At 41.4% G+C, this 23,577-nt stretch overlaps 1 protein-coding gene across 8 annotated transcripts in view; it reads right to left on the bottom strand.

Annotated features, from left to right (window-relative positions):
* DGKI (diacylglycerol kinase iota) overlaps positions 1-23,577 on the bottom strand; it is a 430,951-nt gene that overhangs the window by 206,081 nt on the left and 201,293 nt on the right. For 5 of the 8 annotated variants that reach the window (XM_032868387.1, XM_032868409.1, XM_032868419.1 and 2 more), the window contains exons 7-10: positions 13,755-13,826; positions 10,352-10,468; positions 724-798; positions 68-166 (exon numbers count right to left, since the gene is read on the bottom strand). In XM_032868387.1, coding sequence (XP_032724278.1) covers positions 68-166; positions 724-798; positions 10,352-10,468; positions 13,755-13,826 — 363 coding nt within the window. The remainder of the gene's footprint in view (positions 1-67; positions 167-723; positions 799-10,351; positions 10,469-13,754; positions 13,827-23,577) is intronic. The other 3 variants (XM_032868439.1, XM_032868457.1, XM_032868448.1) reach the window with 2 other exon arrangements.

Here is a 23,577-nt window from a genome sequence, read left to right as displayed (position 1 = left end):
TGGTGTTGGAAACTGTTTGCAAGAAAGCACTGAGGCTTCCAAGTTAAACTCATGAAAAATGACTCACCTGGTTGCCTCCGCTCTTGGGGTTCACAAACACAAGCAACGGTTTCATGAGAGGAGAAGAGATAGGTTTTATCACAAAAGGACGACCTTTGTTTTCCTGCTAAAGGAAGAAAGCAACACTTTTGAGACATTCGTCCATGACTTGGATGCATAGCCCAAAAGCAATGGAAGGGAGAAAATACCAGTACTCCACCACCATTAACCCTTGATTCCCTCCCCCTAGCCAAAAAAAGCTACATCTTGTTTCACAGGGCTTACTATTAAAAAGATAGTCCATATATAGTTTAGAAAAAAGGCTCTCGAGCTATAATTCGCCTTTGAGAACAAGCCCTTGTTCTCAAAAACAAGAACTTTTTTTTCCTTCTATTCTGTATGCTCTGGGCATTCTAGAAATGGGATTTCTTCATCATCATCTTGGGATCCTATTTCCACGGACGAGTGCAAATCCTCTGACCCTTTAGTCGCAGGAAGTTATACATGTACACGTTTTCCAGAAATTGAAAGGAATTCCAGTGTGTGGTTCGAGTGAGTGTAGCAAAGGAGGGACCGGGGGCCAAAAATTTATGAGGAAAAGAAGCTTGGGCCAGATCACATCAGACAGAGGCTACGGTGAGGAGGAGGGAGCTGCTCATGGGCACAGAGTCCCGAAACACTTACTTCTGTCCCTCTTTTACTGGCTTTCCTTTTAAAGCTGGTCCTCTTCTTCTTCCGATTCGAAGCCTTTAGCGAGTTCTGTAGGGAAAGAAGGCAACAGCTGAGCGCAGAGGCGGACAGCGCCTGAGGTTGCCATGCAGACCCATGGAGGAGACGAGGGCAGCGCATGCTGGTCCACGGCATGCTTCTCATGCTTTGACACTTCCAAGCCACTGTTCATGGGTAAGCCACAGACAGAAACCAGTCGAGTGCTTCAGAGGGAGCGACCGACTCCCCACCACATGGAGAGGCAGCGAGTTAGAACCCTGGAGGCTCTCATGGACTCACATAACAACACAAGTTATACCTGCCAACCCTCCCAGTAAAAATGGAAGAATCCCAAATTCTCTGAGGGGCTCCAGTCTCCCGCCCAACCAGGTCCGTCTCCCGCCCAACCAAGTTCAAGTTCATCTCCTGCAATGGAGATCACCTATGTGGAAATGTAAAAAAGGAGGCCATTTTTCATGTTTTTCTTTTCTTTCTCTTTTTTTTTCTTTCCTTTCTTCTTCTTTTTTTTTTTCTGTTTACTTTGGTAATGACCTTTCTAGTTATAGTCATAAGGTAACTTGATCCCCTGGGGAACATGATGATCTAACTATCCTATCAGTGCTGAGGGTTAGGTTTTAAAATGCAGAGATAAGACTCACCTTAAATTACTTATGTTAGTAGAGTGACGATCACCACTCTTTCTCTAAAGACCTATTGGTTTGAAAAGCCTTCTCTCCCCCAGTAGCCTTGATTTGTTCTTCTCACAGACATGCCTCCAACCTGTGGAATCCAGGGACCCCAAATTCACTTTCCCTGTTTTTCTCTTTCCAGGAGTTTTGTGGACCACAACTTTGTGATTACTTCAACTGACCATTTACTCTGAGATTGTGATACAGATGCTTTGAGAAGAACTTCTCTTAGGGGACAGTCACAACTCACTGGCTTAATTAGTAGAGAGTCAATAATTAATTAGATTGCCATCTTCACAAAGGCAAGATGTTACTATCACATCATAGATGTTTAACAAAGTGTTGAAAGCCTGAAACACAGAAGGCTTAACTTAAAAGCTTATATAAGCATAGACACATGCATTGCTTGAGCAGATAAAGATTTTCAAATAGCTTCAAGAAATTTAGGTATCTGTTCTTTTAGGTTCCTGGGTATTTTCTTTTTACCGCATTCAAAATATACCTTAGTCTCGAGTACATACATTAACACATTCAAATTAGCAAGATTGAAACTATTTGACTTCTGAGTTTACTTTCATTTGGACCATAAAAACATACATTGCTCTGTAGCCGGTGCTCATCAAGGATGAAGGAAACTTTCTTGAACCATCATTTGTCCCAAAGCTTTCTTCTTCCATCCAATTAAGAGAGTTTTCAGGTTCCAAGTCTCACCAGAAGAGAGAGACCCAGAAGCTCAGGAGCTCATGGGTGTTCTAGACCCCAGGTTATTTCTTACCATTCACTGTAGATCACAGCTCTCCTACAAAAAGTTCTCCACGTTTCTGAATTCCTCTTTAAATGGATCTGTTACCATGTTCCACTTCGGGGAAACTTTTGCATTATTAGAGTATTTCCCACATGTTAACTACTTTGTTTAAAAGGGAAGAAAAACTACCTGGACGCCGTAAACACTTAATCAGCCAAGTGTCCCAAGAAGAACGCTGGAAACTCTTAGGATGGCAATTAATGATATTGAGTGGTTTTCAACCCATCACAGCATGTTGGCCTCACCCAGAGGTCTTTCAACAATGCAGATCTGTGGACCCCCAAATATTCTTTGTTTGGCATGAAGCCTAGGCAAAGATGCTTTTTAAAAGCTGCCCAGGCAATTCCAGTGGGTAGCCAGAGCTGAGAACCTCTGAAGTCAAAGGGAAAAGTGGGGAGACATACGTAAGGCACTGAAGCATCATTTCAATGGGATAAGGAGCCGGAGCCGTGGAACTGGACACACCAGGTGCTAATTCTGGGTCTTCCGGTTACAAGATCTGTGACCTTGGCCAAGTCAGGCAAGCTTTTGAAATAACAGTTTCTTAACTTAAGAATGAAGGTGACAATACCTACCTCACAGGGCAGTTGTGAAGTTAAAAGGAGAAAAGGTATGTGAAGCAGTTAGCTTGGTCTCGGCCCGTGATAAGCGCTTCCGTAAATGTTAGTTGCCTCGTTCGTGGCTGTATATCCCCAGCACCGAGCACTGATGCCCGGCCCACAGTGTGTGCTCAAGTCATTGTTGAAATGAGTCAGTATTGTAACTCGCAACACTTACTGAGTCCTTCCTGGTTTCGGAAAGGATCTTTCGGAACTGAATGCTCGTCTCCTAACTTCCCTGTTGCTTTAGTTCATTTATGGCCAAGAGCAATGCAGGGAGCCAAGTGCTTTCAGGAATGCACAACAGGCCTCGGTTCCTGGCAGCACTCAGTAACTACGCTCTGAGAGAGAAGTTTAATGGGTCAGGCTAAGATCATTCCCGAACCTTGCCTGATCCCAGAAATCACAGCTCTTCAGGTGACTCTGCTGATCAAGGATGTTTGGGAAACATAGTTAGAAAAACACATCCAGAGAAGGCTTGAGGTCTGAAAACAGAGCAGGCAAGGACCTCAACTCTAACAGGGAACAGACATACACGATGGCCTTTTCCACACAGAGCAAATACAAGGCTTCCGAGCCTCATGGAGCCAAGTGCACGTGAGGTCCTCCTCATCTCACAGAACAAGGAGGGGGCCCAGAAGAAGCACAGAGGTTGACTTACAGTCCCTGGAAGCTTCTGTGTGAGCTCGGAGTAAGCTTACATCCCTATGGACAGATAGCAAAAGATAAGCAGTATGGGATTTCACAGAAGACCTCCAAATTCCCAGGGTTTCCTTCTGTTCACGTGTAAATATGTATCTCAATTTCAACACTGAACTTCTTCTAAAAGGCATCGCCATCCAGTGGGGAACAGATGGACGGGGAAGCCGAGCTGGCTTGTGTTTCAGCCATGACAAGACGAGTCAGCCAGTCTGGCTCATCTAAGATATTGCTCACCCTGCCTGGGTCAGTCTTGTTGTGAGAGTTAAAACAGCCTGCTTTTCAAGAACATAAAAATTATTCCAAGAAGCCGTTTTGTAGACGTGCTGTGATATCATTCAAGAAACCATTCGTAATACGTGTGCTGTGTTCTACAACAGAAATATCCCCATCATCAAGGGTGGCTAACCCTGTCCTCTAGAAGGTTTGCTTGGCAAGTTGAACACCAGCCCAACAGTACAACGTTGTACCCTCGTATGGATTTTTGTATGTTTCAGACTCTAACAGCATTTGTCCCCCATACATTCTGTGCCCACTGTTGTGTTCAAGTCCTAAGAATAGATAAAGGCCTTTTGGGTTTTTTGGACCAGGTATTGGGACCGTACTACTTTACAGAAATAATCCGATAAACAAAGTCTCTATCGTAGTCAGGATCCCTTCCTGGGCTATTTAAAAAAAAAAAAAATGCTCATTGGGTAAATCACTCAACTGGGAATAAAACTAAACTACTTCCTAATATCCTTTAGGGCTTTTCCCAGGTTATGGGATCACAAAGGACTGGTTATAACAACAGCTCTAAAGAGAAGATATCTCACAATTTGTCATCCCAAATGAAGCCTTCCCCCATCGCATACCGGAAAAAACTCTGATGGGTGGTAGAAGAGGCATGGACTTCGTCTTACTAGTGAGTGTTCTTGTGCTGCCTGCTCTGGCTGCACCGCCAGGACAAAAGTTGTCCTGAGGATAGGCGAGCAGAGAAATCAACTACTTCCAAAAGATAAGGACAGGGTCTCTGCCATTTCTCAAGCATATTTGGTTAAATCACAGCAAGGATTGCCTAACCTTTCGAACTGACCAAAGGAAATGGCTAGAGCAATTTTTGAGAGATATGGTTGATCCTAGCTATTACATGTCCTGGGTCCAAGCATATTCATATTATCTAATCATAAAGAATAAGGACTAACATGGAGAGAGCCCATATGGGCTAGGAAGGAGCTGATGGCAGCATTTTTTATAAGTCAACCATGAGATACTATATAAATCTCCACCAGTAGGGAGTTGGCTAAACAAATTGTATAAATTGTAATCTATTTATAGTACAGAACATATATAGCAGTTTTAAAGGGGGTTAAATCTAGATGTATTAACGCAAACTTTTCCCCAATATTTTTTTTAAGTAGGAAAGGCAACTTTTAAAGTATTATGTGCATAATGATGTAATTTATTAAAAACACACACCTCTAGTCTCCTATAACCTGACCCCACAAACATTCACATATCATGAGTCTTTCTCCATCAGCTCCAAACGCTCGCACTAGTATTTCAACATCTTCAACTTGTTCATACAGTCAAAATATCATCCTCTAACATTTTCAGTCCAGAGCAGAAACAGTGACATCTGTAACATTAAATATAACTTTGCCTTTAAATGCATGAACAGGGGGCGCCTGGGTGGCTCAGTGGGTTAAAGTCTCTGCCTTCGGCTCAGGTCATGATCCCAGGGTCCTGGGATCGAGTCCCGCATCTGGCTTTCTGCTCAGTGGGGATCCTGCTCCCCGCCCCCCGCCTCTGCCTGCCTCTCTGCCTACTTGTGATCTCTGTCTGTCAAATAAATAAATAAAATCTTTAAAAAAAAATGCATGAACAGATTTGTGCTGATTCTTAAAATTTGGTCCTTTTAATTCTGGACTATCATCTAAATTCCATCATCTTTTATGTTCTAGGTCTCTCCAAATAATTTGGTGATGAAACCCAACAAATCATCCAGACCCGTCCTCGTTCTCCTTACCATGCAAGCTTCACACAGCTGGTCCCAGAACCATGTTTTACTCAGAACCAGCCATCTTTTAACTGATACAGAAAATACATGACTTAATTCCACCTCTTTACAATCTGCTTCTCCGACCATTATGCTCTCAAGTAGGTTTCTTTCTCTCTAGAGTCATTTTTTAGACACAAGCGTCACAAATAAAGCTGACCATATTTGGGGATGCACCTTAACAGCAGTTCCCAGAATGTTCTGTAAGCTTGGGCTGTACTTCTTCATCTGTCTTCCAAGTGAGGCCCCTCACATCCTTCAAGACCAAGCATACACAGCGTTTTCTGTTTAGCCTGCAGTGATCTCCACAATCAAAGTCACACAGTTCCTCATGTTTCTACCCCATTGCTACATCTCGGGTCACACTCACCACTCACTGCCTTAGCCGTGTTGTCCTCTCACAGACCAAGGCTGGTTCACCCCACCTCTGGGGCTTCCTCTCACCACACTGTGTATATCTGTCCTAAAAGATGCACGCTGACGACCAAGGCAAACCTTCCAAAAACCTGAAGACCACTCTTTTTCATTACAGATTTACATGTGGCTGAATTCCTTTTCCAGAATCCAAAACTCCCTGCCCAGAGATTTAGTTGTATCAATTTTCTCGCCTAGGGAGGATACTCTTTGTGGACATCAGATGAACATCTGTTTCATCTGTGGACCTCCCGCTGCATATAATGGCCTCTGTGAATGGAGTTAAATGTCTACTTCACTCAGTTAACAATATCTTCTTGTTTTTAAGCCATGTCCTCACATTCAGAAATACACAGAAAAAAAAAAATAAATTCTACAAGTAGGAAAAACATTTTGCTACTGTTCTGTTCTCCATCTAATTTTCAAATTCCTTTTTTAGCATTTCTCAATGTCTCCAGTGAATTCTTTAATCTCACTGCTTCCACACGTCACTAACAGCTTGCCACCCACACTCTACAAACTAGAGTTCTGACAGTCATCAATGATCTAGAGCCAAAGGCAAAGACCCTTCTCAATCCTTGTTATTTTTTAATGCCTACAGAATTTAACAGTGATGACTGCCCTATTTTTCTTTCCATTTTTCTTGATGACACTCTGTGCTACGATAGGTCTCTCCCTGTTCTTCAGGATTCTCTTCCTCCTTTCCCTTTTCGGTTGTGAATGCTCACCATGTCTTCTTCAGTTCCTCAGTTCAGTGACTGAATTAACTCTTCGCCGTGGGATAAGGACCACGCTAGTGAACACACAATCCCACTGCCGTGTGACATCCAACAGCTACAGTGGCATCTCAAGGTGCACTTGAGAGCACAGCAGATACTAGGCTGTGGTCCCCACTCTGTCTCTTTTTCTATAAGAATCCCTCTCTTCCTTTCTTCTCTCAGTGTAATACACATGGCCCAGGGAACAATAACTTCTATTATTTTTCATCTGTTGATGTAGAACTTCATTTGATACCCTGTACTCAACAAGGAAAATAATAAGAGCTAACATTTGAGTTTTACAATGAGCTAGTGCTGTTTCATGTGCTTTATTTTTATTTTTTAGCTCATTAGTCCTCATGAAAACCCATTAATTGGGCACTAATTATTATTTACACTTTGCAGATGAGAAGTTGAAGAGTTTAAATTCTTGAGATTAGACAAGTCATTAAACAGCAGAGCAAGTTTATGAATCTAGGCAGTCTGGCTCATAAGCTAGAACTCTCAACCACAGTATTGTCCCCCACGCTCACCATACACTGGCTTTCAAATGGAATTTAGTTAATGGATTAAATTACTTCTTTGGGGGACCCATAGGAGGAAGGACTCAGCAAGGCTTGCTACAGTAAGACAGGAAGGCAGCAGGACGTATCATTAAGAGCTCTGTTTCCAGAATCACAATTCCTAGGTTCAAATGTCACTTCAAACTATTTAATAACTATGTGGCCCTGGGTAATTTATTTGACTTTAGTTCTCATTTTCCTTGGCTACAACGTGGGAATAGGATACCTGTCTCAGAGGTTACTTAATGGTAAAATGAGATACTGAATGTAAAGTACTTAAAATATTTCCTAATACATATAAAAGCATGTTCTGATGGTCATCAATGATCCAGAGCCAAACGCAAAGATTCTTCTCAATCCTTGTTATTTTTTAATGCCTACAGAATTCAACATTGATGACTGCCCTATTTTTCTTTCCATTTTTCATGATGAAACTCTGTGCTATGATAGGTCTCTCCCTGTTCTGCAGGATCCTCTTCCTCCTTTCACTTTCTGGTTGTGAATGCTCCCTGTGTTAGTGAGCATTCAATACATGTTAGTTTTTCTTACTCTTATTATTATTATTATTTCTTACTCTTCTTTTCTGAATCACAGAAGGACAATAAGAAAATGTGTGATGAGAACAATCTGGACTTTAGCATCCAGACTGTGAACTGTAATACCATCCACCCTTAGAAGTAACCAAGACTCCTCAGAGAAATGGCTGCTTCCAGGTATGGGCAGGAAATGCATAAGTTGATCCTGGGAAATGGCATGATTCCTGAAACCAAGGAAGGCATCAAAACCCGCATAGCTCATGAAAAATGGAGACAAGAGCCATCTGGAAGGCGGTCTAACTGGTCAAAGATAAAACAATATGAATATTAAAAAAATTATGCCGATGGATTGAAGTATCATATATTTTATATATCACATGAGGTAAGTTGATAATTCATAATGATACTCTCTGAAAACCACCACTACCACCACCCTTAGCCAACCAATAATGTTGCTAAGGCGCCAACTTATTGTTCTGAAAATTTACAAATAAAGGTAAATACTCAAGCATCTGTCATGTATTAGTTTTATTTTTTAGTTCTTTTATTACCAGCAGGAGAATAAAGAAGAATGAAAACTGGAAAAACCACCTCTTGGTAACCCCCTAATATAATAGATTTAGGTAACAATCTTCAATGGATAAAATGGTAAAAGGCTGATGGACAACTTTAGGATAGATGGATTAGAAGCATAGCTCCAAAACTCACTGATTAGTCTTAAAACTAAGAGTGAACAACCTGGGGCACCTGGGTGGCTCAGTGGGTTAAGCCTCTGCCTTCGGCTTGGGTCGTGATATAAGGGTCCTGGGATGGAGCCCCACATTGGGCTCTCTGCTCAGCTTGGAGTCTGCTTCCCCCTCTCTCTCTCTGCCTGCCTCTCTGCCTACTTGTGATCTGTCAAATAAATAAATAAAATCTTAAAAAAAAAAAAAGAGTGAATAATCTGACACCTGTTCCTTTGAAAGCAACATCAGAGAAATACACCACTACCCATGCAGTATAAACTAGTCTCACAGCCTCAGGAGAACAGTTTTGGACACAGCAGCCTTGCTCATGCCATTCTTCTGCCTGCTATTTCCTCTCTTCTCCATCCATCTAAATCCCACCCATCTTTAGAGAGGTAGAATATAACTCACCTACTTCATGAGGCTCTCCCTGATCTCTCCTTAAGAAAACCACACCATTCTTCAGAGTGGATCACGCATTACATCACGATGCCTAGGAGCTTTCTTAATACCATCAGGGTTTTCAATGAAAACATGTTGATTTAACTGAGTATTTAATATAAAACTCTTAGAGAGAGAATTTTAGGGGTTGGGGAACCAGAGAAGTAAAAAGGTTAGAGATTTGAAATTAACAGTAAATTAGAAATCAGTACCTGAATTTCAAACATAGTACTACACTTGCTAACACCTTGGGCCACTCATTTAACAACTCGAAGACGTAAGATGAAAAAGCTAGGCTCCCCATTTTTTAATGTACAGATAGTGCACCTGCCTCTGGAAGAGATTTCCTAAAGGCTTTTGTGGACCGTAACTAGGAAAGATATTACTAAATGTTACTCATCAACAGAAGCTGAATGCTATGTAAAACACACAAAGCAAAACAGTGTCCTTGATCTGCCAGTGTTTTAAATAACACTGAGTCAGTGAGAATAAACTGCATGATGATTCTGAAGACCATATAAAGTAGGACTGCCTTATCTTTTAAAGATATTACATTCAGCAGGATATCCTAAGGTCGCTGCATCCCCAGAACAGCTATCATCCTCCCCCTGCCCCCTGCTCCCACTGTAGCATTACGAGTCTGCCATCCCATAACTTGGAGCTCGTGGTCTAAGATGTACAGTACGAAGGTAGATATTTTGCTCTCAAAGATTACGACCGTGTTGAGAAACCGCTAAGGTTTCCCGGAACATCGCAGAGACGCTCTAGGACAGAATGTACAACAAGAATTGAATACAGAAGGAGATTAGGTGTTAAGAGGATAAATTCTACTTTGCCTTAAGAAAAGAGTGTTGCTCTCTGAGCGGGCCTTGTGTACTTAGGAAGGTCATGACCCCCAGTCTGCCGTTCAGGTTGGAAGTGGTGGCAAGCTCAACCAAACAATGAAGCCTGTACAGTCTGCCCTCACATTCAGTCCCTGGGGATGCCCAGGCTGGAAGAGAAGAGAGTTGTGTAAGGGTTAGTTGCACCCACCACTAGCATTTAATGAACTCAGGAGAACACCCAAGGAGAACACCATTAGCACCTGAAAGGGAAGGAACCATTCCTGCTGTGGAACTTGGATCTCTTCAGGAAAGGGAGGCTGGTTCCATGAGAGAGCCCAACTGTGGTACAGCGATGGGCTAAATGGAATGGACTGGGGAAGCTGAGCATGGGGCCGTAGGGAAGAGTGAGCAGAGATTTTCGGAACCCCAGAAAGAGTCAGGGCAAGAAAAGCAAGAAGCAGCAGTTCCTTTTTCTCCGCACTGGCCGAGGAGCACCAGGGGCCCAGAAGTTACCTGAGGTTTCTTCACCTTAATGATCCAGGTGGGTGGGACAATGACAGCAGCATGAGCCCCCAGGGAGCAGGGTTCCTCAATGTGATGCAGCATGAAGCAGGTCACCTTATTGTGAAACTGAGGAGAAAAACAGGCCAATAAACAACCCTGGGCCAAGGGCACCCTAAAGCAAGAAGGAATGAGCGCATGCGCACACAGGCACCCCCCAGCCTCGCAGACGTGAAGACGCATGCTTCTTAGCACCACCCAGACAGCCCCGGAACTGCAAGACCAGACTTGGAACTCATTCCACTTTACAAACGGATAAAGAAATCAGTCTTGTAGGTCCAGGCCAGCTCAAACTTTATAAGCTTTCAATAGGATATTTACATAAGGAGGTCTCGGAGAGCTCTATTAATCCTAACCCCGGATATAATTTTGTTGTCCTTGACCTCCACCAGTCACACACTGGATGTGGGATAATGCTGGGGAGGCAAGGAAGGGTTGTTCTACCTGCCTCTCCTTTTTCTAATCATAGGTGTAAACCCATTCCAAGTAGTCCTTCTCGTTTAGGAAACCCAGGAAAGAAACAAGAGGTCTCTTCTAGAGAGTTCTTAATCCAAGAGGTAACGAAGAGATTGCCTCTCTGGATTTGTCTGGGTCTGCTTTTAAAAAATACAATGAGCCTAACTACCTCGGTAAGTCTAAAACACTTCCTGTTTTTGAAAGAAGAAAGTAAATGTAGACTGATGATCATAACAATACCTCAAGATTAGTGGTTTAACTCTATACCCATGGACTGAGTGACCATCATCTTTTGTGTGAAAAGTAATAACGATGTGTGGTAACAGTTTTTTCCCCAATAAACAAAATCTACTTTATATAATAATTGTGGGCCTTAAAGTTTTAATCAGTGATTTTTAAAAAACTTTAACATCAGTTTCTATTGTATTACACTTAATGGAACCATACTTTGTCATCTTAATGGGAACAATTTTAAGAATGAAAGGGAACACTGTTAATGATTATGTTGGAACAACAAACATAAATTAGGACTGTCTCAGGAAACCTGGCAAATATGGCTACCCCAATTATGTCCCAGGGGGAATTTGTCTTCATTTCTGCCTATCCTCACATGGTCCTGTAGCAAATTACTAATTAAGTGGGATGCAAAATAAGTTAGTAATTTCCCCTACAACCAGTTATTTGTGATCTGCAAACAGTGATATACTAGAAAATATTATCTGAATACCTTCTTCAAAAATTGATTTCCTTTTAGCAATTCAAATAAATCCGTAAATGGATGCCCACTGCACTTCTAAAATGATCAAGTTCTCTGAGATGTCCTATTTCAACTCTCAATTTATACCTGAGTAATCACCAATCTAAATAGACTGAGAGCTATGTCCCAAAGTGCCTAACTTTTACAAGGTGGAGTCAGAGCCTAAACCCCAAAAATTGAGCTCTTGCACCCAGTTTTTATTTTTGTTTCCTGCAGCAGAAATGCCTATGGACATCAGATATCCTAGAATGTATTATCTGTAGGCTTAAAATAGTTCGCCAGTGTAATTTGTCTTAAAATGTTTTGTATCTTTACTTCTTGCAAAATCACCTACAGGTGATTCAACTGGACTATGAATTAATGACAAGAGAGCAAGTGTGCCATGTAAAATGGGATTGAGTTCCCAAATTAATGGGCCCTGGATAAGCCATCTCACCACAGCCTGGTAGCTACAGTGGTGGAGCAGATGTCTACTACTGGAGCTCAAACTACCAGTGATACTCTCCCACAGATGGGGCCTCAACAGATCAGGGAAACCAGCAGCCTAGACTCTGTCGGGGAGAACTAGAACTGGAACTAGCTTCTTTCTCTCCAGGTGGACATACTGCCTTGATGGTATAGTTTCATTCAAGGACTTTACCTTTGTGAGCTTCTTGAACAGAAGCACAAAGATTATTTGTGTAAAAAATAACTGAAAAGAGGAGCACCTGGGTGGCTCAGTGGTTTAGGTCATGATCCCAGGGTCCTGAGATCGAGCCTCGCATTGGACTCTCTGCTCAGCAGGGAGTCTGCTTCTTCCCCCCTCTCTCTGCCTGCCTCTCTGCCTACTTGTGATCTCTGTCAAATAAATAAATAAAATCTTTAAAAAAAAAATAACTGAAAGGAAATGTCACTGCCCTACCTAGAGACAGTAGGTTCTCCTGATTCTTGGGGGTCTAGGGAAATTAAGTTAGATTAGGTCCAACTTTACAAAACTTTATAAAACTCCCCAAATGCAAAAGTTTTGACCTACAAAAATGTCAATTTTCTACATTGCAACTAAACGGATCTGCTCTGGCCCTGTGGGCTTTTTTGGATAGCTAAATCTGATGTGTGTAGAGGGCTAAAGTCTTCCTATAAACTCTTAACTTACCTGGAACACCACAGCCCTTTCTTTTCAGGCTGCCTGTGCAATGAGGAGACTCTATGTCCCAATTATACGGTCATTCAACAAAGTAGGTGAACTGAGGGTTCAGAGCAGGGGTCCGCAGACCTTTTCTATAAAAGGCCCACATAGTAAATAGTTTAGCTTTAAGTTTCCCTGATATAACTACTCAACTCTGCTGTTGTAACACAAAAGAAGCCACAGACAATATATAAATGGATGGGCATGGCTGTGTTCCAATAAAATGTTATTTATAAGAACAGGCAGCAGTCAGATTGGTCTATGGGCCATAGTCGGCCAACCCATGTGTTAGCACTGTCTGGTTAAAGAAAAGAACGGGTGCATAAGCAAACAAGAAAATGAACCATCTGGTTGGATCAGAGGTGTTAAAAAATGGACAAAGGATAAATAAAAGAGAAAAACAGGGAAACTACCACTGGATCCTAATGAATATATATGCTCAAATGTAAAGAAGAGTTATATTTCGATGAGCATACATACAGCTGTAACAATATCCAAGCCTAAAGAAGGATACGAGATCACTCCTTACCCCAACACCTCCCCATAGGACAGTCACCCACATCAAAAACAGAAGGACCAACATGGCTGGATTCTGGTGTTAGAAGGATTACCTAATGTTGCAACTTTCAATCATAAAGCAGTTATCAACAATCTAGAGTAGCAGAAGAAATACAGTCTATGGAGTAAGAAGTCCTTGATTCTAGACCCAGGGTTAGAACCAGGGGAAGATTTCCCAGTCTCTGATCCTAGGCTTCAGTGTATATAAACGAAGAAGTTAATTGACCTCTATAGTTTCTTCCAGGTCATATAGACTACAGTTCTATAGTTTTAATCTTTATTCCTTCAATGGCCCTATTTGAGAGAAATAATCATAAATTAGAATAACCTTCCACTTGTAGACAGTAACTCAAGTAATGATGTAAGTCTGCTGTGATAAAACATAAGCACATTTTGTTTCATTTTGTCCCCAAACTTACCGCCTGCTTGCACCAGGAACAGCTGATGGCCACAATCTCTTTACTGTGGAAGGAGAATTTTTGCTGGAAGCCCTGGGATGTTAGGACAAGAGATAGAGAATTTAAAACCACTTCAATCACTGCATGCATTTGCCTTCCTGAAGTCCAATGAAGTGAGTAAAGCTAAAAGTGGCCCTACCACTCAAGGTTACTCAAGGGACTGCAAATGCCACATTCAGCACTTATGTCTGCCACCCTCTGCCATCCAAGAACTTCCCATTCCTGATACGCCTTGAGTGTGAGAGGAGGTACCAGTATTTGCTGTGCCACTAACTACTCAAAGTCAGCCACAAAAAGAGTTGTTTCTTTTCCCCAAATAAACATGGTTCAGATAGGTCTTTATTACAAGCGAAGGAAAAGCCACTATTGGGTCATGTGGTTCTTTGTAATGATGGCCATCCACCTCAGAGGGGCTGCACAATGTTAACATCTGAGAACCCACCAAGAGAGAAATTAAGTATCAGAGCTAGGACCTAGGAGTCAAGGTCTGGGAAGAGTCCAAGAGTGTCATAGGAAATTCAAACACTTTCGCCATCCCCTTGGGACTCAAAACAAGCAGCTTTCAATTTTCATTCTTCACTAGCAAGCAGCAATGAGATTAATGGAATAGCAAACACAATCCTCTTAAATGAATAAACAGAATTACTTTTCCATCAAGAATGGAAGAGATGCTTTTTGGCGGCTGCTGTCCTCAAGTAATTACCAGAGAGAAGGAGGCAGTAATGCTCAAAGAATTTTGTTTAGTTTTCCCAAAGATCATCCATTTCTATCTGCCTGTGACATCTACACCCAAATAAACTAATGCAAGACAATGACCTCAAAACAATTGAAATAGGGATTTTGTAAAGTGATGGAAAGAAAAGGGAAAGATGCAATGGGCAGGGACGTTATTAAGGTGCTGGCTGAAATAGTCTTGCTTTAACGTATACAGATCATTTTAAGAAAAAAGATCGATTTACACATTATTATAAGACTTCCCAATGGCACTTTTTTTCGGTGCCCCAAACTCTTACCCATCTGCAGCATTACACTAAGGAGTACTTCCTCCATGTTGATCCTTTCCCTTCTCTGGGGTTCCTAAAACCCATTCATGTTCTCTACCTGCTTCTCTCATCTACTGCATATGACAGAAGACCAGGACCACTTTCAGCCCTCTGGGCTCCATGATTCCTCCTGGAATCCTTTTCTTTTGTCCCAAACTCAAATCTCACTTCCAGAAACATGACTTAACATAAGACTCCCCGGGATTTTGAAACACTTCTCCATCAAAAACCCGTTTCTCAGCAACTGAAGTGCTAACAATCATTCCAAGTCCACAGGAGTGAACCCAACAGGCTAGAGACTGCTCTCCTTACAAGGCCTACTTACAAGGTTGGCCCTTGGCTGGCATCTAGAAACTTGGATTTTAAGAGGGTGCCCCAATTCCTCCAGATAGTTAAGAGTGGCTCATTGCACCTAAAATGTTGGTACAAACAATGTGGTTTATGCTGAACACTGCTTTTCTTTTGAGAGTCTTGGATTTGGGAATGTGTCATGCAGAAGGTGCTTACATAACCAGCCCCCCCACCCATAAAAAGTCTGGGCACTGGCCCTCTAATGAGACCGGTAGACAATATTTCACATGTGCTGTCACCACTCGTATCAGGAAAGAAGCCCAGTCTGTGGGGCTCTGTTAGGAGAGGACTTTCAGAAGGTTGCACCTGGTTTCCTCCAGACTTTGCCCCATGTTCCTATCCCTTTGCTGATTTTGCTTTGCAGCCTTTCATTGTAATGTATCACAGCTGTAATGTTTACGGAGTTCTAGAAGGAATCCTAGTGGATCTTCAAAACAGGTGATCTTGGGGACCCTAACAGGCTCACCTCTCCCCAAACAATACTGTCACTTTCCAAGGAAAGGACGCACTGTTTGTAAAACACACATGGATGGAATTATGAGGGTTGGTGTGCTGTTCGTTCACTGCTGTGCGGCCAGCAACAGCCCACACATCCCCCAGCACCAAGAGTGAGGACTCCCTGACAGAAACGGCTCACACAGAGGACACAAAGTCAGAGGGACAAAGGGTTAGGTGGGCAGGTCCTTTCAATTCAATGCGGTACAATCAGATTCAATATGAGTCAATGTGGTATAAGATGGCACCAAGTACGAAGGAATGAATTCACATGGGAGGTGTCTGCCAAGTTTGCCATAATCTCTCAGGCCACTCTTGATGGCCTGGGTGAAAGAGAGATGAATAAAACTTCTTTTTCGAGCCATAGAACAATTTGTGGCTGTGTGAGGAAGGAAGCTGTAGCCAAGAGCAAGTAAACCGAAGCAGGGGCAGCGTCTGTGCAGGAACCCCCAGGCCAGCGCTGGCGGCAGGACCAGGTCTCCCCAGCCCCCTCCTCCCAGCTAGCAGCCATCAGGCTCCACGGATGGGTCACTTTGCATCGGGATGTCTGCTCCATTTACTAACTTCTTTCTCCTGGGCAGTCTGTTTTCCCCTGTGTTCTTCATTGTCTCCCGGGCACAGCCACCAGGGAAAATGCCACGGCTTACATATCACTGTCTATCTCAAAACACCCAAAGAACTACTTTCAAGATTAGAGAATCAATTATTCCTACTGGCATTCAGAGCCATCCATAACCTTCCCAACTTTTGGACATCAGTCTCTCACCCCCTCACTGTTGTAAATTCTTACGTTTAGTAGGATGGATTTAATTATATTTCCAACACGCTCTATTCATTTCCATGTTTTTGCCCATTTTTTTCCCTGTTATCCTCAAGCCATCATCTAGAATGCCTACCACTCTTTCACATATAGCATCTGACTTTTATTTCCACCATGAAAATCCAAGTCTTCTAAGATCACCTCAATTCATTGTGCCAGTCCTGCTAAGTTATCAGCCTCCCCATGTGGTCCTCTCCTTAGTATTAATGAACCATTGCCCTAAAGTTGCTGGTTATTTTATGTGCACATGAATTATCTCTTCAATGGAATTATGAGCTCTTGGAGAGAAGTCCTTCTAATATTTCCTTTTTTTTTTTTTTAAGTAGGCTCTGTACCTACTGTGGAGCCCAACACACAGCTTGAATTCATGACCCTGAGATCAAGACCTAAGCTAATATCACGAGTCAGACACTTAACTGCCTGAGCCGCCTAGGCACCCTATAATATTTCTTAATAGGTCTCTACAATTCAGCATAGTTTTTGGAAACTCACAGGCATAGTATATTTTCTAACTGAACAAGAAAGTCACTGCTACTACATCGTGATCCAGTTATAAATTTTTTGTTATCCAGACCTTAAAAACAGAACCCAAGCCCCCTGAAAAGATGCCCCTTACTGCACCTTCCTCCAACCCCTGTAGACATGGCAAGTTAGTAGGAGTCTGATTATCATTTTTTAAGTCTGTGACATTGACTTGCTGCATGGCTAACAATCAGTATGGCAGAATTGGTGATGTCACAGCAGTAGCCGCAACTAGAAGTCTGACTGTTCCTGGGTCTGATGTACTGGTGAACAGAGTCCTAGACACCATCACACAGCCCCTGTCCTAGCAGTTTCTACAGCAGGTGACTGCAGATCAAACAGAAGCTGATGAAGAGATCCCAAAGCTGGGAAGAGTTCTTGGATCTTCTAATTATTGGCTTGGTGATCTGAGGCACATCACTTAACCCTTCCAATGTCTCCCTTCACCTGAAAATGAGACTAAAACTACAAACTTTTCCTATACCACAAAACAGTTTTGAATATCAAATGAGGCAGAATACTGCAGAGATCTTTACCCAGTAAATATAAATGAAGGAATACTTATATTGCTAAGATCTATCAACACGAACCTAGGAACCTGTTCCACCACCTGCCAGTAAAGCCCTCCAGCGACGAAGAAAACTGGAGATACTCTATTTGATGGTACAGAGTGGATTAGCCCCATCTCTCTACTGAATATTGGCCTTCTGGCTTCAGGGAGAAACAGTCAGCGAGTCCCCTGTTGTCCTGATGGCCACACTGATAGCAGACACAAACAACGAGGCCATCCACAACTAGGGCTCTGGGCACTGTGCTAATACTGAATTGTGGTGGGTCCCTTGGAAATGAGGTCCGTGCTTTGTTTTGGAGGCTATCCTGGCAGAATCACAGCAGCCATGGCTTCGGGGTTATTGTCTAACATAGAGACATAAATAGAACCACATTAAAGTCTTCATGAACCCGGTTCCCACAGACCACCTGCAATGGGGGAGATTTTGGCCGGGATCTCAGCACAGCAAAAAGAGCCAGATTCCTAATTACCCATTTTTAAATGCTGGCCCAAATCTAATATTATGGTACTGACAGATGCCCTTACTGAATTTCAGCTGACTCTGATTTTTAAGGTCTATTTTGCTCATCACTATCAAAGAGTAAAATAGGAATGTGAGGTCAGATGCTTTGGATCTGACTTGAGAATTATAAATGCCATGAACCCTAAGAGATAAGGTCATTTTTTTTTTTTTGGTTGAGTTTTTTAATGAAATTGAGTCCTTGGACTAAAGTTTAAACAACATTTATTCTGAGCAGCTAAAGTTCTGCTATATCTTTCTCTTCTGCTTCTAGGGCATATACCAAATGGCCCTCAGTTCTATGGCCTTGGTTTAAACTAGGGAAAAAAAAAAAGGCTTTACTTGAAACAAACAAATGATTTTACTGTTTATGTACTTAACTGAGGTTTGGATAAGGAAATCTCCTGACCGCTGCCTGATTCTCTGTTTGACTTCATTTTATCCAACAGAATTGTTGATACTGCTCTTGCCTCCAAAATTTTAAACAATAAAAACAAAATAAATCTCTGCATATCTGCTTCCATGTCCAAGATTCACAAACTATTGCAAAAGGCAAACCCAAGGGAATCATAAGACTAAGTCAATATTTATCTCCAAACAGAGAACTTGAAGTATTTTTGCTCAAGTACTTTCTATAATTTTTTGAAAAATATGTATATATTTACACATTGTGTATTTGATATCTAAAATGTGCATCAGATGCAAGTTCATTATTTCTAGAAAAATAAGATGAAATTCTAAAATAAAACTATTTAACACTCTTATAAGCTTACCCAGTGGAATATAAATACCACAGCTACTTAATACACTGAAAAAGGGAATGTTTCCAATCCGGGCAGAACCTCACTAAAGATCTCAAACTGGTTGTGTTGTTTCAGTGCAAATGCTTTTAACCAGCTTAGGCTCACAAACAACTGTGACATTTGAGCACCACCAGCTGAAGCTGATACATAACTAAGACCTTTGAGTGACCCCAGGGTAGACCCACACCCACCTAACTGAAAACATCTTTTTAGCCAATAAAAAAGGGTACTGCGGGGCACCTGGGTGGCTCAGTGGGTTAAAGCCTCTGCCTTCGGCTCAGGTCGTGGTCCCAGGGTCCTAGGATCGAGCCCCACATCGGGCTCTCTGCTCAGGGGGAGCCTGCTTCCTCCTCTGTCTCTGCCTCTCTGCATACTTGTCTGTCAAATAAGTAAATAAAATCTTTAAAAAAAAAAAAAAAGGTACTTGTTTGACTGTTGAGTGACCCAGGCACGGACCCACACCAATCTAATCTAACCAATCTAAAACCTTCTCCCCCAACTAATAAAAAGTGACAACTGTTTTGAGCAACTACCCAGAGACTCGTGGACGAATTCTGCCCTATCCAGAGTACAACCTCTACTCTTTAATTAACAAAACCACCATAAACCAACCCCTTTCCTAGTACATACAAGCTGTTGACTTTTCCCTTTGACAAACTATTAGTCCAGTCTTCCACGATATATGTATCCTGCCTGACAATGTTAATCAGTAGATATTAGGCTATTTTTATAATATGCCTTTTTCTTTGGTCTTCTCACAGGGAAAATTTAGTAGCATTGATATATGCACCCTTTAGGCTAGTGCACCTTTAGAAGAGCCTAGATATGGAAGCAATCTAAGTGTCCACAGATGGATGGATAAAGAAGATGTATGTGCACGCACACACACACACACACGCACACACACACACAAATACTGTCAGAAAAAAGGGAACTCAGCCATAAAGAAGAATATGGAATATTAATCAGCCATAAAAAAGAAGTTGTCATTGAGATAACATGGAGGAACCTAGAGGGTATTATGCTTAAGTCAGAGAATGAAAAATATTGTATCATCTAACTTTCTGGGGAATCTAAAAAACAAAACAAATGAACAAACAAAAAAACAGAAACAGACCCACAAATACAGAGAACCGATGGTTGCCAAAGGACAGGGGTGTGGGTGGATGGGCAAAACAAGTAAAAGGGAATGGGAGGTACAGGCTTCCGGTTAGGGGATAAATAAGACAGAAATGGAAGGACAGCACAAGGAATACAGCCAATGATTTCTTGTAGCATTGTATGGTAACAGACGGAAGCTATACTTGTGATCATAACATGGCATATAGACTTGTCAAATCACTATGTTGTGCACCTGAAACTAACACAACATTGTGCTGACTGTACTTTAATAGGAAAACAACAACAACAAAAAAATACCCCCCAAATGGCAGAATATTCTAGTTTATGCAACATTAGAGTTTATTTACTCATAGAGAATCCAATTCACCTGAACTTCCTAAATTTCCTATACTTGTTTTGCTAGTCTTAAGCTAAGATTTGTATGAATACTCAAGATTTTCCAAAACGTAAATCTATGTGGTCATCTAAAATGAATGATAATAAATGATGTCTTTATAAACGGAATTGTAGGAAGCAATGTTTTTATAATTTCTGACAGTGCTGTAAATTATGAATCTATGGTGGCTTTATTAGAATGATCTTCAAAAAGTCTTAAATTCTTGCCTCTTGGGTTTAATTACAATACACTTTATAGCATTAATTAAAGGCTCTGAAAATTTATCGATGCCTTTATTGCCGATAATATGCTCTTGCTCCAGGATAATTGCTGACTTACACACACAGATTGACACTTTATTATTTTTCAATAAAACATTCTGCGTCCTTCCATTCTAATGTTGCTGATAATTACAATGCATTAATCAGAGCTAGTCAGTCTTATTATCCTCATCGTTTCTGCTTTTCCCATTAATTTATCTGAAGGCCCCTGCTATAAACTACAGATCGTATATTGAGGAAGCAAAATTTGGGGCATGTCATCTTAGTAAAGTTAACATGGCTACCATGAACTTGTCAGATTGTATGGAGAGTCTAAGACATGATTTCCAGAACTTAGTCATTTCAGGGACAGATGACTTCATCGAAGCAGATGGCTTGCAACCCAGGACTTTGCTATTAAGGAATAATTAGGATTAGGCCTATAACAATGGCTACTGATTTACATTTTAATTTACATGTTAACTACTTTTAACTGTGATATTTATACTTTATATTTTTATGACTACCCGGATTCGAGGACAAAAATGTTTTATACAGATACTTGCTGTTATACTCAACATGGCCCAAACTGCATATAAAACATTAACTGTTGGGTCTGTTTCTTTGTCCTAGAACACCTGGGAAGTTCCTTCTATGAAAGTATTTTCCTAATGATACAACCAGCTACAATACGATAATGATCATCCATGAAAATTAATTTCATCTGATTGTCCCATGATACTTACCAATAAAATTATAACACTGATGATATTCACCAAGCAGGTTGTTTTGTTTAAAAACAACTTCTCCCAAAGATAGGATTGATGTTACTACAGTTACCAAATGCAAATCATTGCAGCTTTTCAGAGAAGCCATATGATCTATAATCTTGTTGACAGTATGACATTCCAGGAGGTAACTGGCTGTACTTTTACGCTTAACTAATTGAGGAAAACACTCTTCTGCTGGCAGAACTAACTACACTTTCTTTCTGTGCAAACTTGGGCTATTTTGCTATAACAGCCCCCAGACAGCTGAGAAAGAGACAAAATTTGCCAAAATTACTCAGATTTCGCCCCTCCTGGTTTCATGAATTTATGTCAAAGTAAAAGCACCAAATAATGTATCCTTTAGAGAAAGAAAGGATTCTGCTGTCTAGAAATAATTTTGACTTCATTTTAAGGGTTTAATAGTCAACTGGTGGATTTTCCAGCTATACCTAATAGAGCCACTATTTCCATGAGATTTTGATCATCTCTTCCTCTACCACAGCAATTCTGGCATTTCTACTCAACTTAATGAGGACTGTTTTTTGGTCCAAGTTTCAAACACCATCTAATGTTACATTACCCTTCCTGATAGTATTTCAAATGACCTAATGACCTGTCACATCAACATGTGCAGCCAGAGCCATGTGCCTTGGTATATAGGCACCAAGAACGAACCTCAAAAGATAGCTGCACGACATAACCAGTATGTACCAGCTGGAATGGGAAAGCATACATGGGACTGCATCCTGAGGGTTCAGAATAAAAAGGGGCAGGACTTCAAGTTGGATAAAGGAGTCTCTCAGTGTGGGAGCACTCCTCTATAGTAGGGCATTTAGCATATTATCAGGAACCCCAGAAGATGATGCTAACACTCAATGGCATTCTGAAAACTTGAATAAAGAAGCTTCATGTTAAGTAAAGTAGAAATTCTTGAATTGCTATGATAGGAGAAGTGATGAAAGTCTCACAGAAATAGACATGATGGAGTTGCTGTATTAGGTACAAATTAGGAAAATCCATCAGCTGACTCTGTTCTGCAAGAGAATGCAAAGGATACTCCCCTTACAAAAGCAATGAAAAACTGGTAAGAAGGACACCATCATTGTTGAGAAGCTCTCCTCTGTAGGTTAGGTCTGATGGTAGGAAATGGCTTATAGAATGAGCATTCTGACACCAACTGGGATTACAGAATCCCAAAATAATGGGGACCATATGGCAGCACTTAAACAATAAAGCAAGGTGGGTACAATTACTGCAAGACTGAAGTTGCAGCCAATGGGGCTGGGCCTCTGGAGAGCTATCAGATGGTTAATACAGCATTCCCTCCCCAGCAAGATGGATTTTCAGATAGAATGGGTATTGCTCAATCCATACCATGACAAGAAATCAAGAAGGGAGGATTAAGAGATATGAAGACAAATGCTCCCATAGAGAATCATAATCTTTTGCCTCATTTCTGGGCTTAGGCCAGTTTTCAAAGATAAAACTCACTGATTAGAAAGAGCAAGTCCACAGAAAAATCCTACAAGATCATAGCAAGGGTCTATAGCAACATTTCCCCAGCTTCTAACTAGAAGGATCTACAGACATTTGCTTGAGTAGTTGTACACTGGGGAGGCAGAAAATGTCCCCATACTCTAAAGACCCCGGGACAAGAGCCCAAGTTGAAATGCATACCCAAGGACCCGGCTGGGTATGAAGCGACATCTTGGTGCCCTGTTAGAGTGGAGATGTATGAGGTCCAGTTAAAAAAATAAAGTCCTGGACCAGGACTGGTTCACAAAGCATCTACTGGTTCCACAAATCCACGAGGATTAATTTCCTTGATTCCTAACTGTGTAATTGGAGTGGACATATCTGGTATATTTGGCAGAACTCCAATTATTGGTTCCTTGGCCTGTTGTGCAAGAGCTGGCATAGGTAGGAAGCCTAGGTGAAACCATAAACCACCCTCCCAGTCATATCTAAATCAAAACTAATGTCATATTCTCAAAAGTAATGGGTACCAGGTGATATTAACTGATTAATTTTTAAGTTATGACAATGGTATTGTTTCTTTTTTAATTATTACCTCTTTACCAGCCATCCTTAGAGACTGCAAGAAGCCATGGCCGTGGTCCCCAAAATATTCCCATTTAATTCACGAGCTGAG

This window comes from Lontra canadensis, unplaced genomic scaffold (genome assembly GCF_010015895.1).
Source record: "Lontra canadensis isolate GAN:19392208 unplaced genomic scaffold, GSC_riverotter_1.0 scaffold2, whole genome shotgun sequence".
In the NCBI taxonomy this organism is placed as follows: Eukaryota; Metazoa; Chordata; class Mammalia; order Carnivora; family Mustelidae; genus Lontra; species Lontra canadensis.
This window is presented reverse-complemented; position numbering and strand designations above follow the sequence as displayed.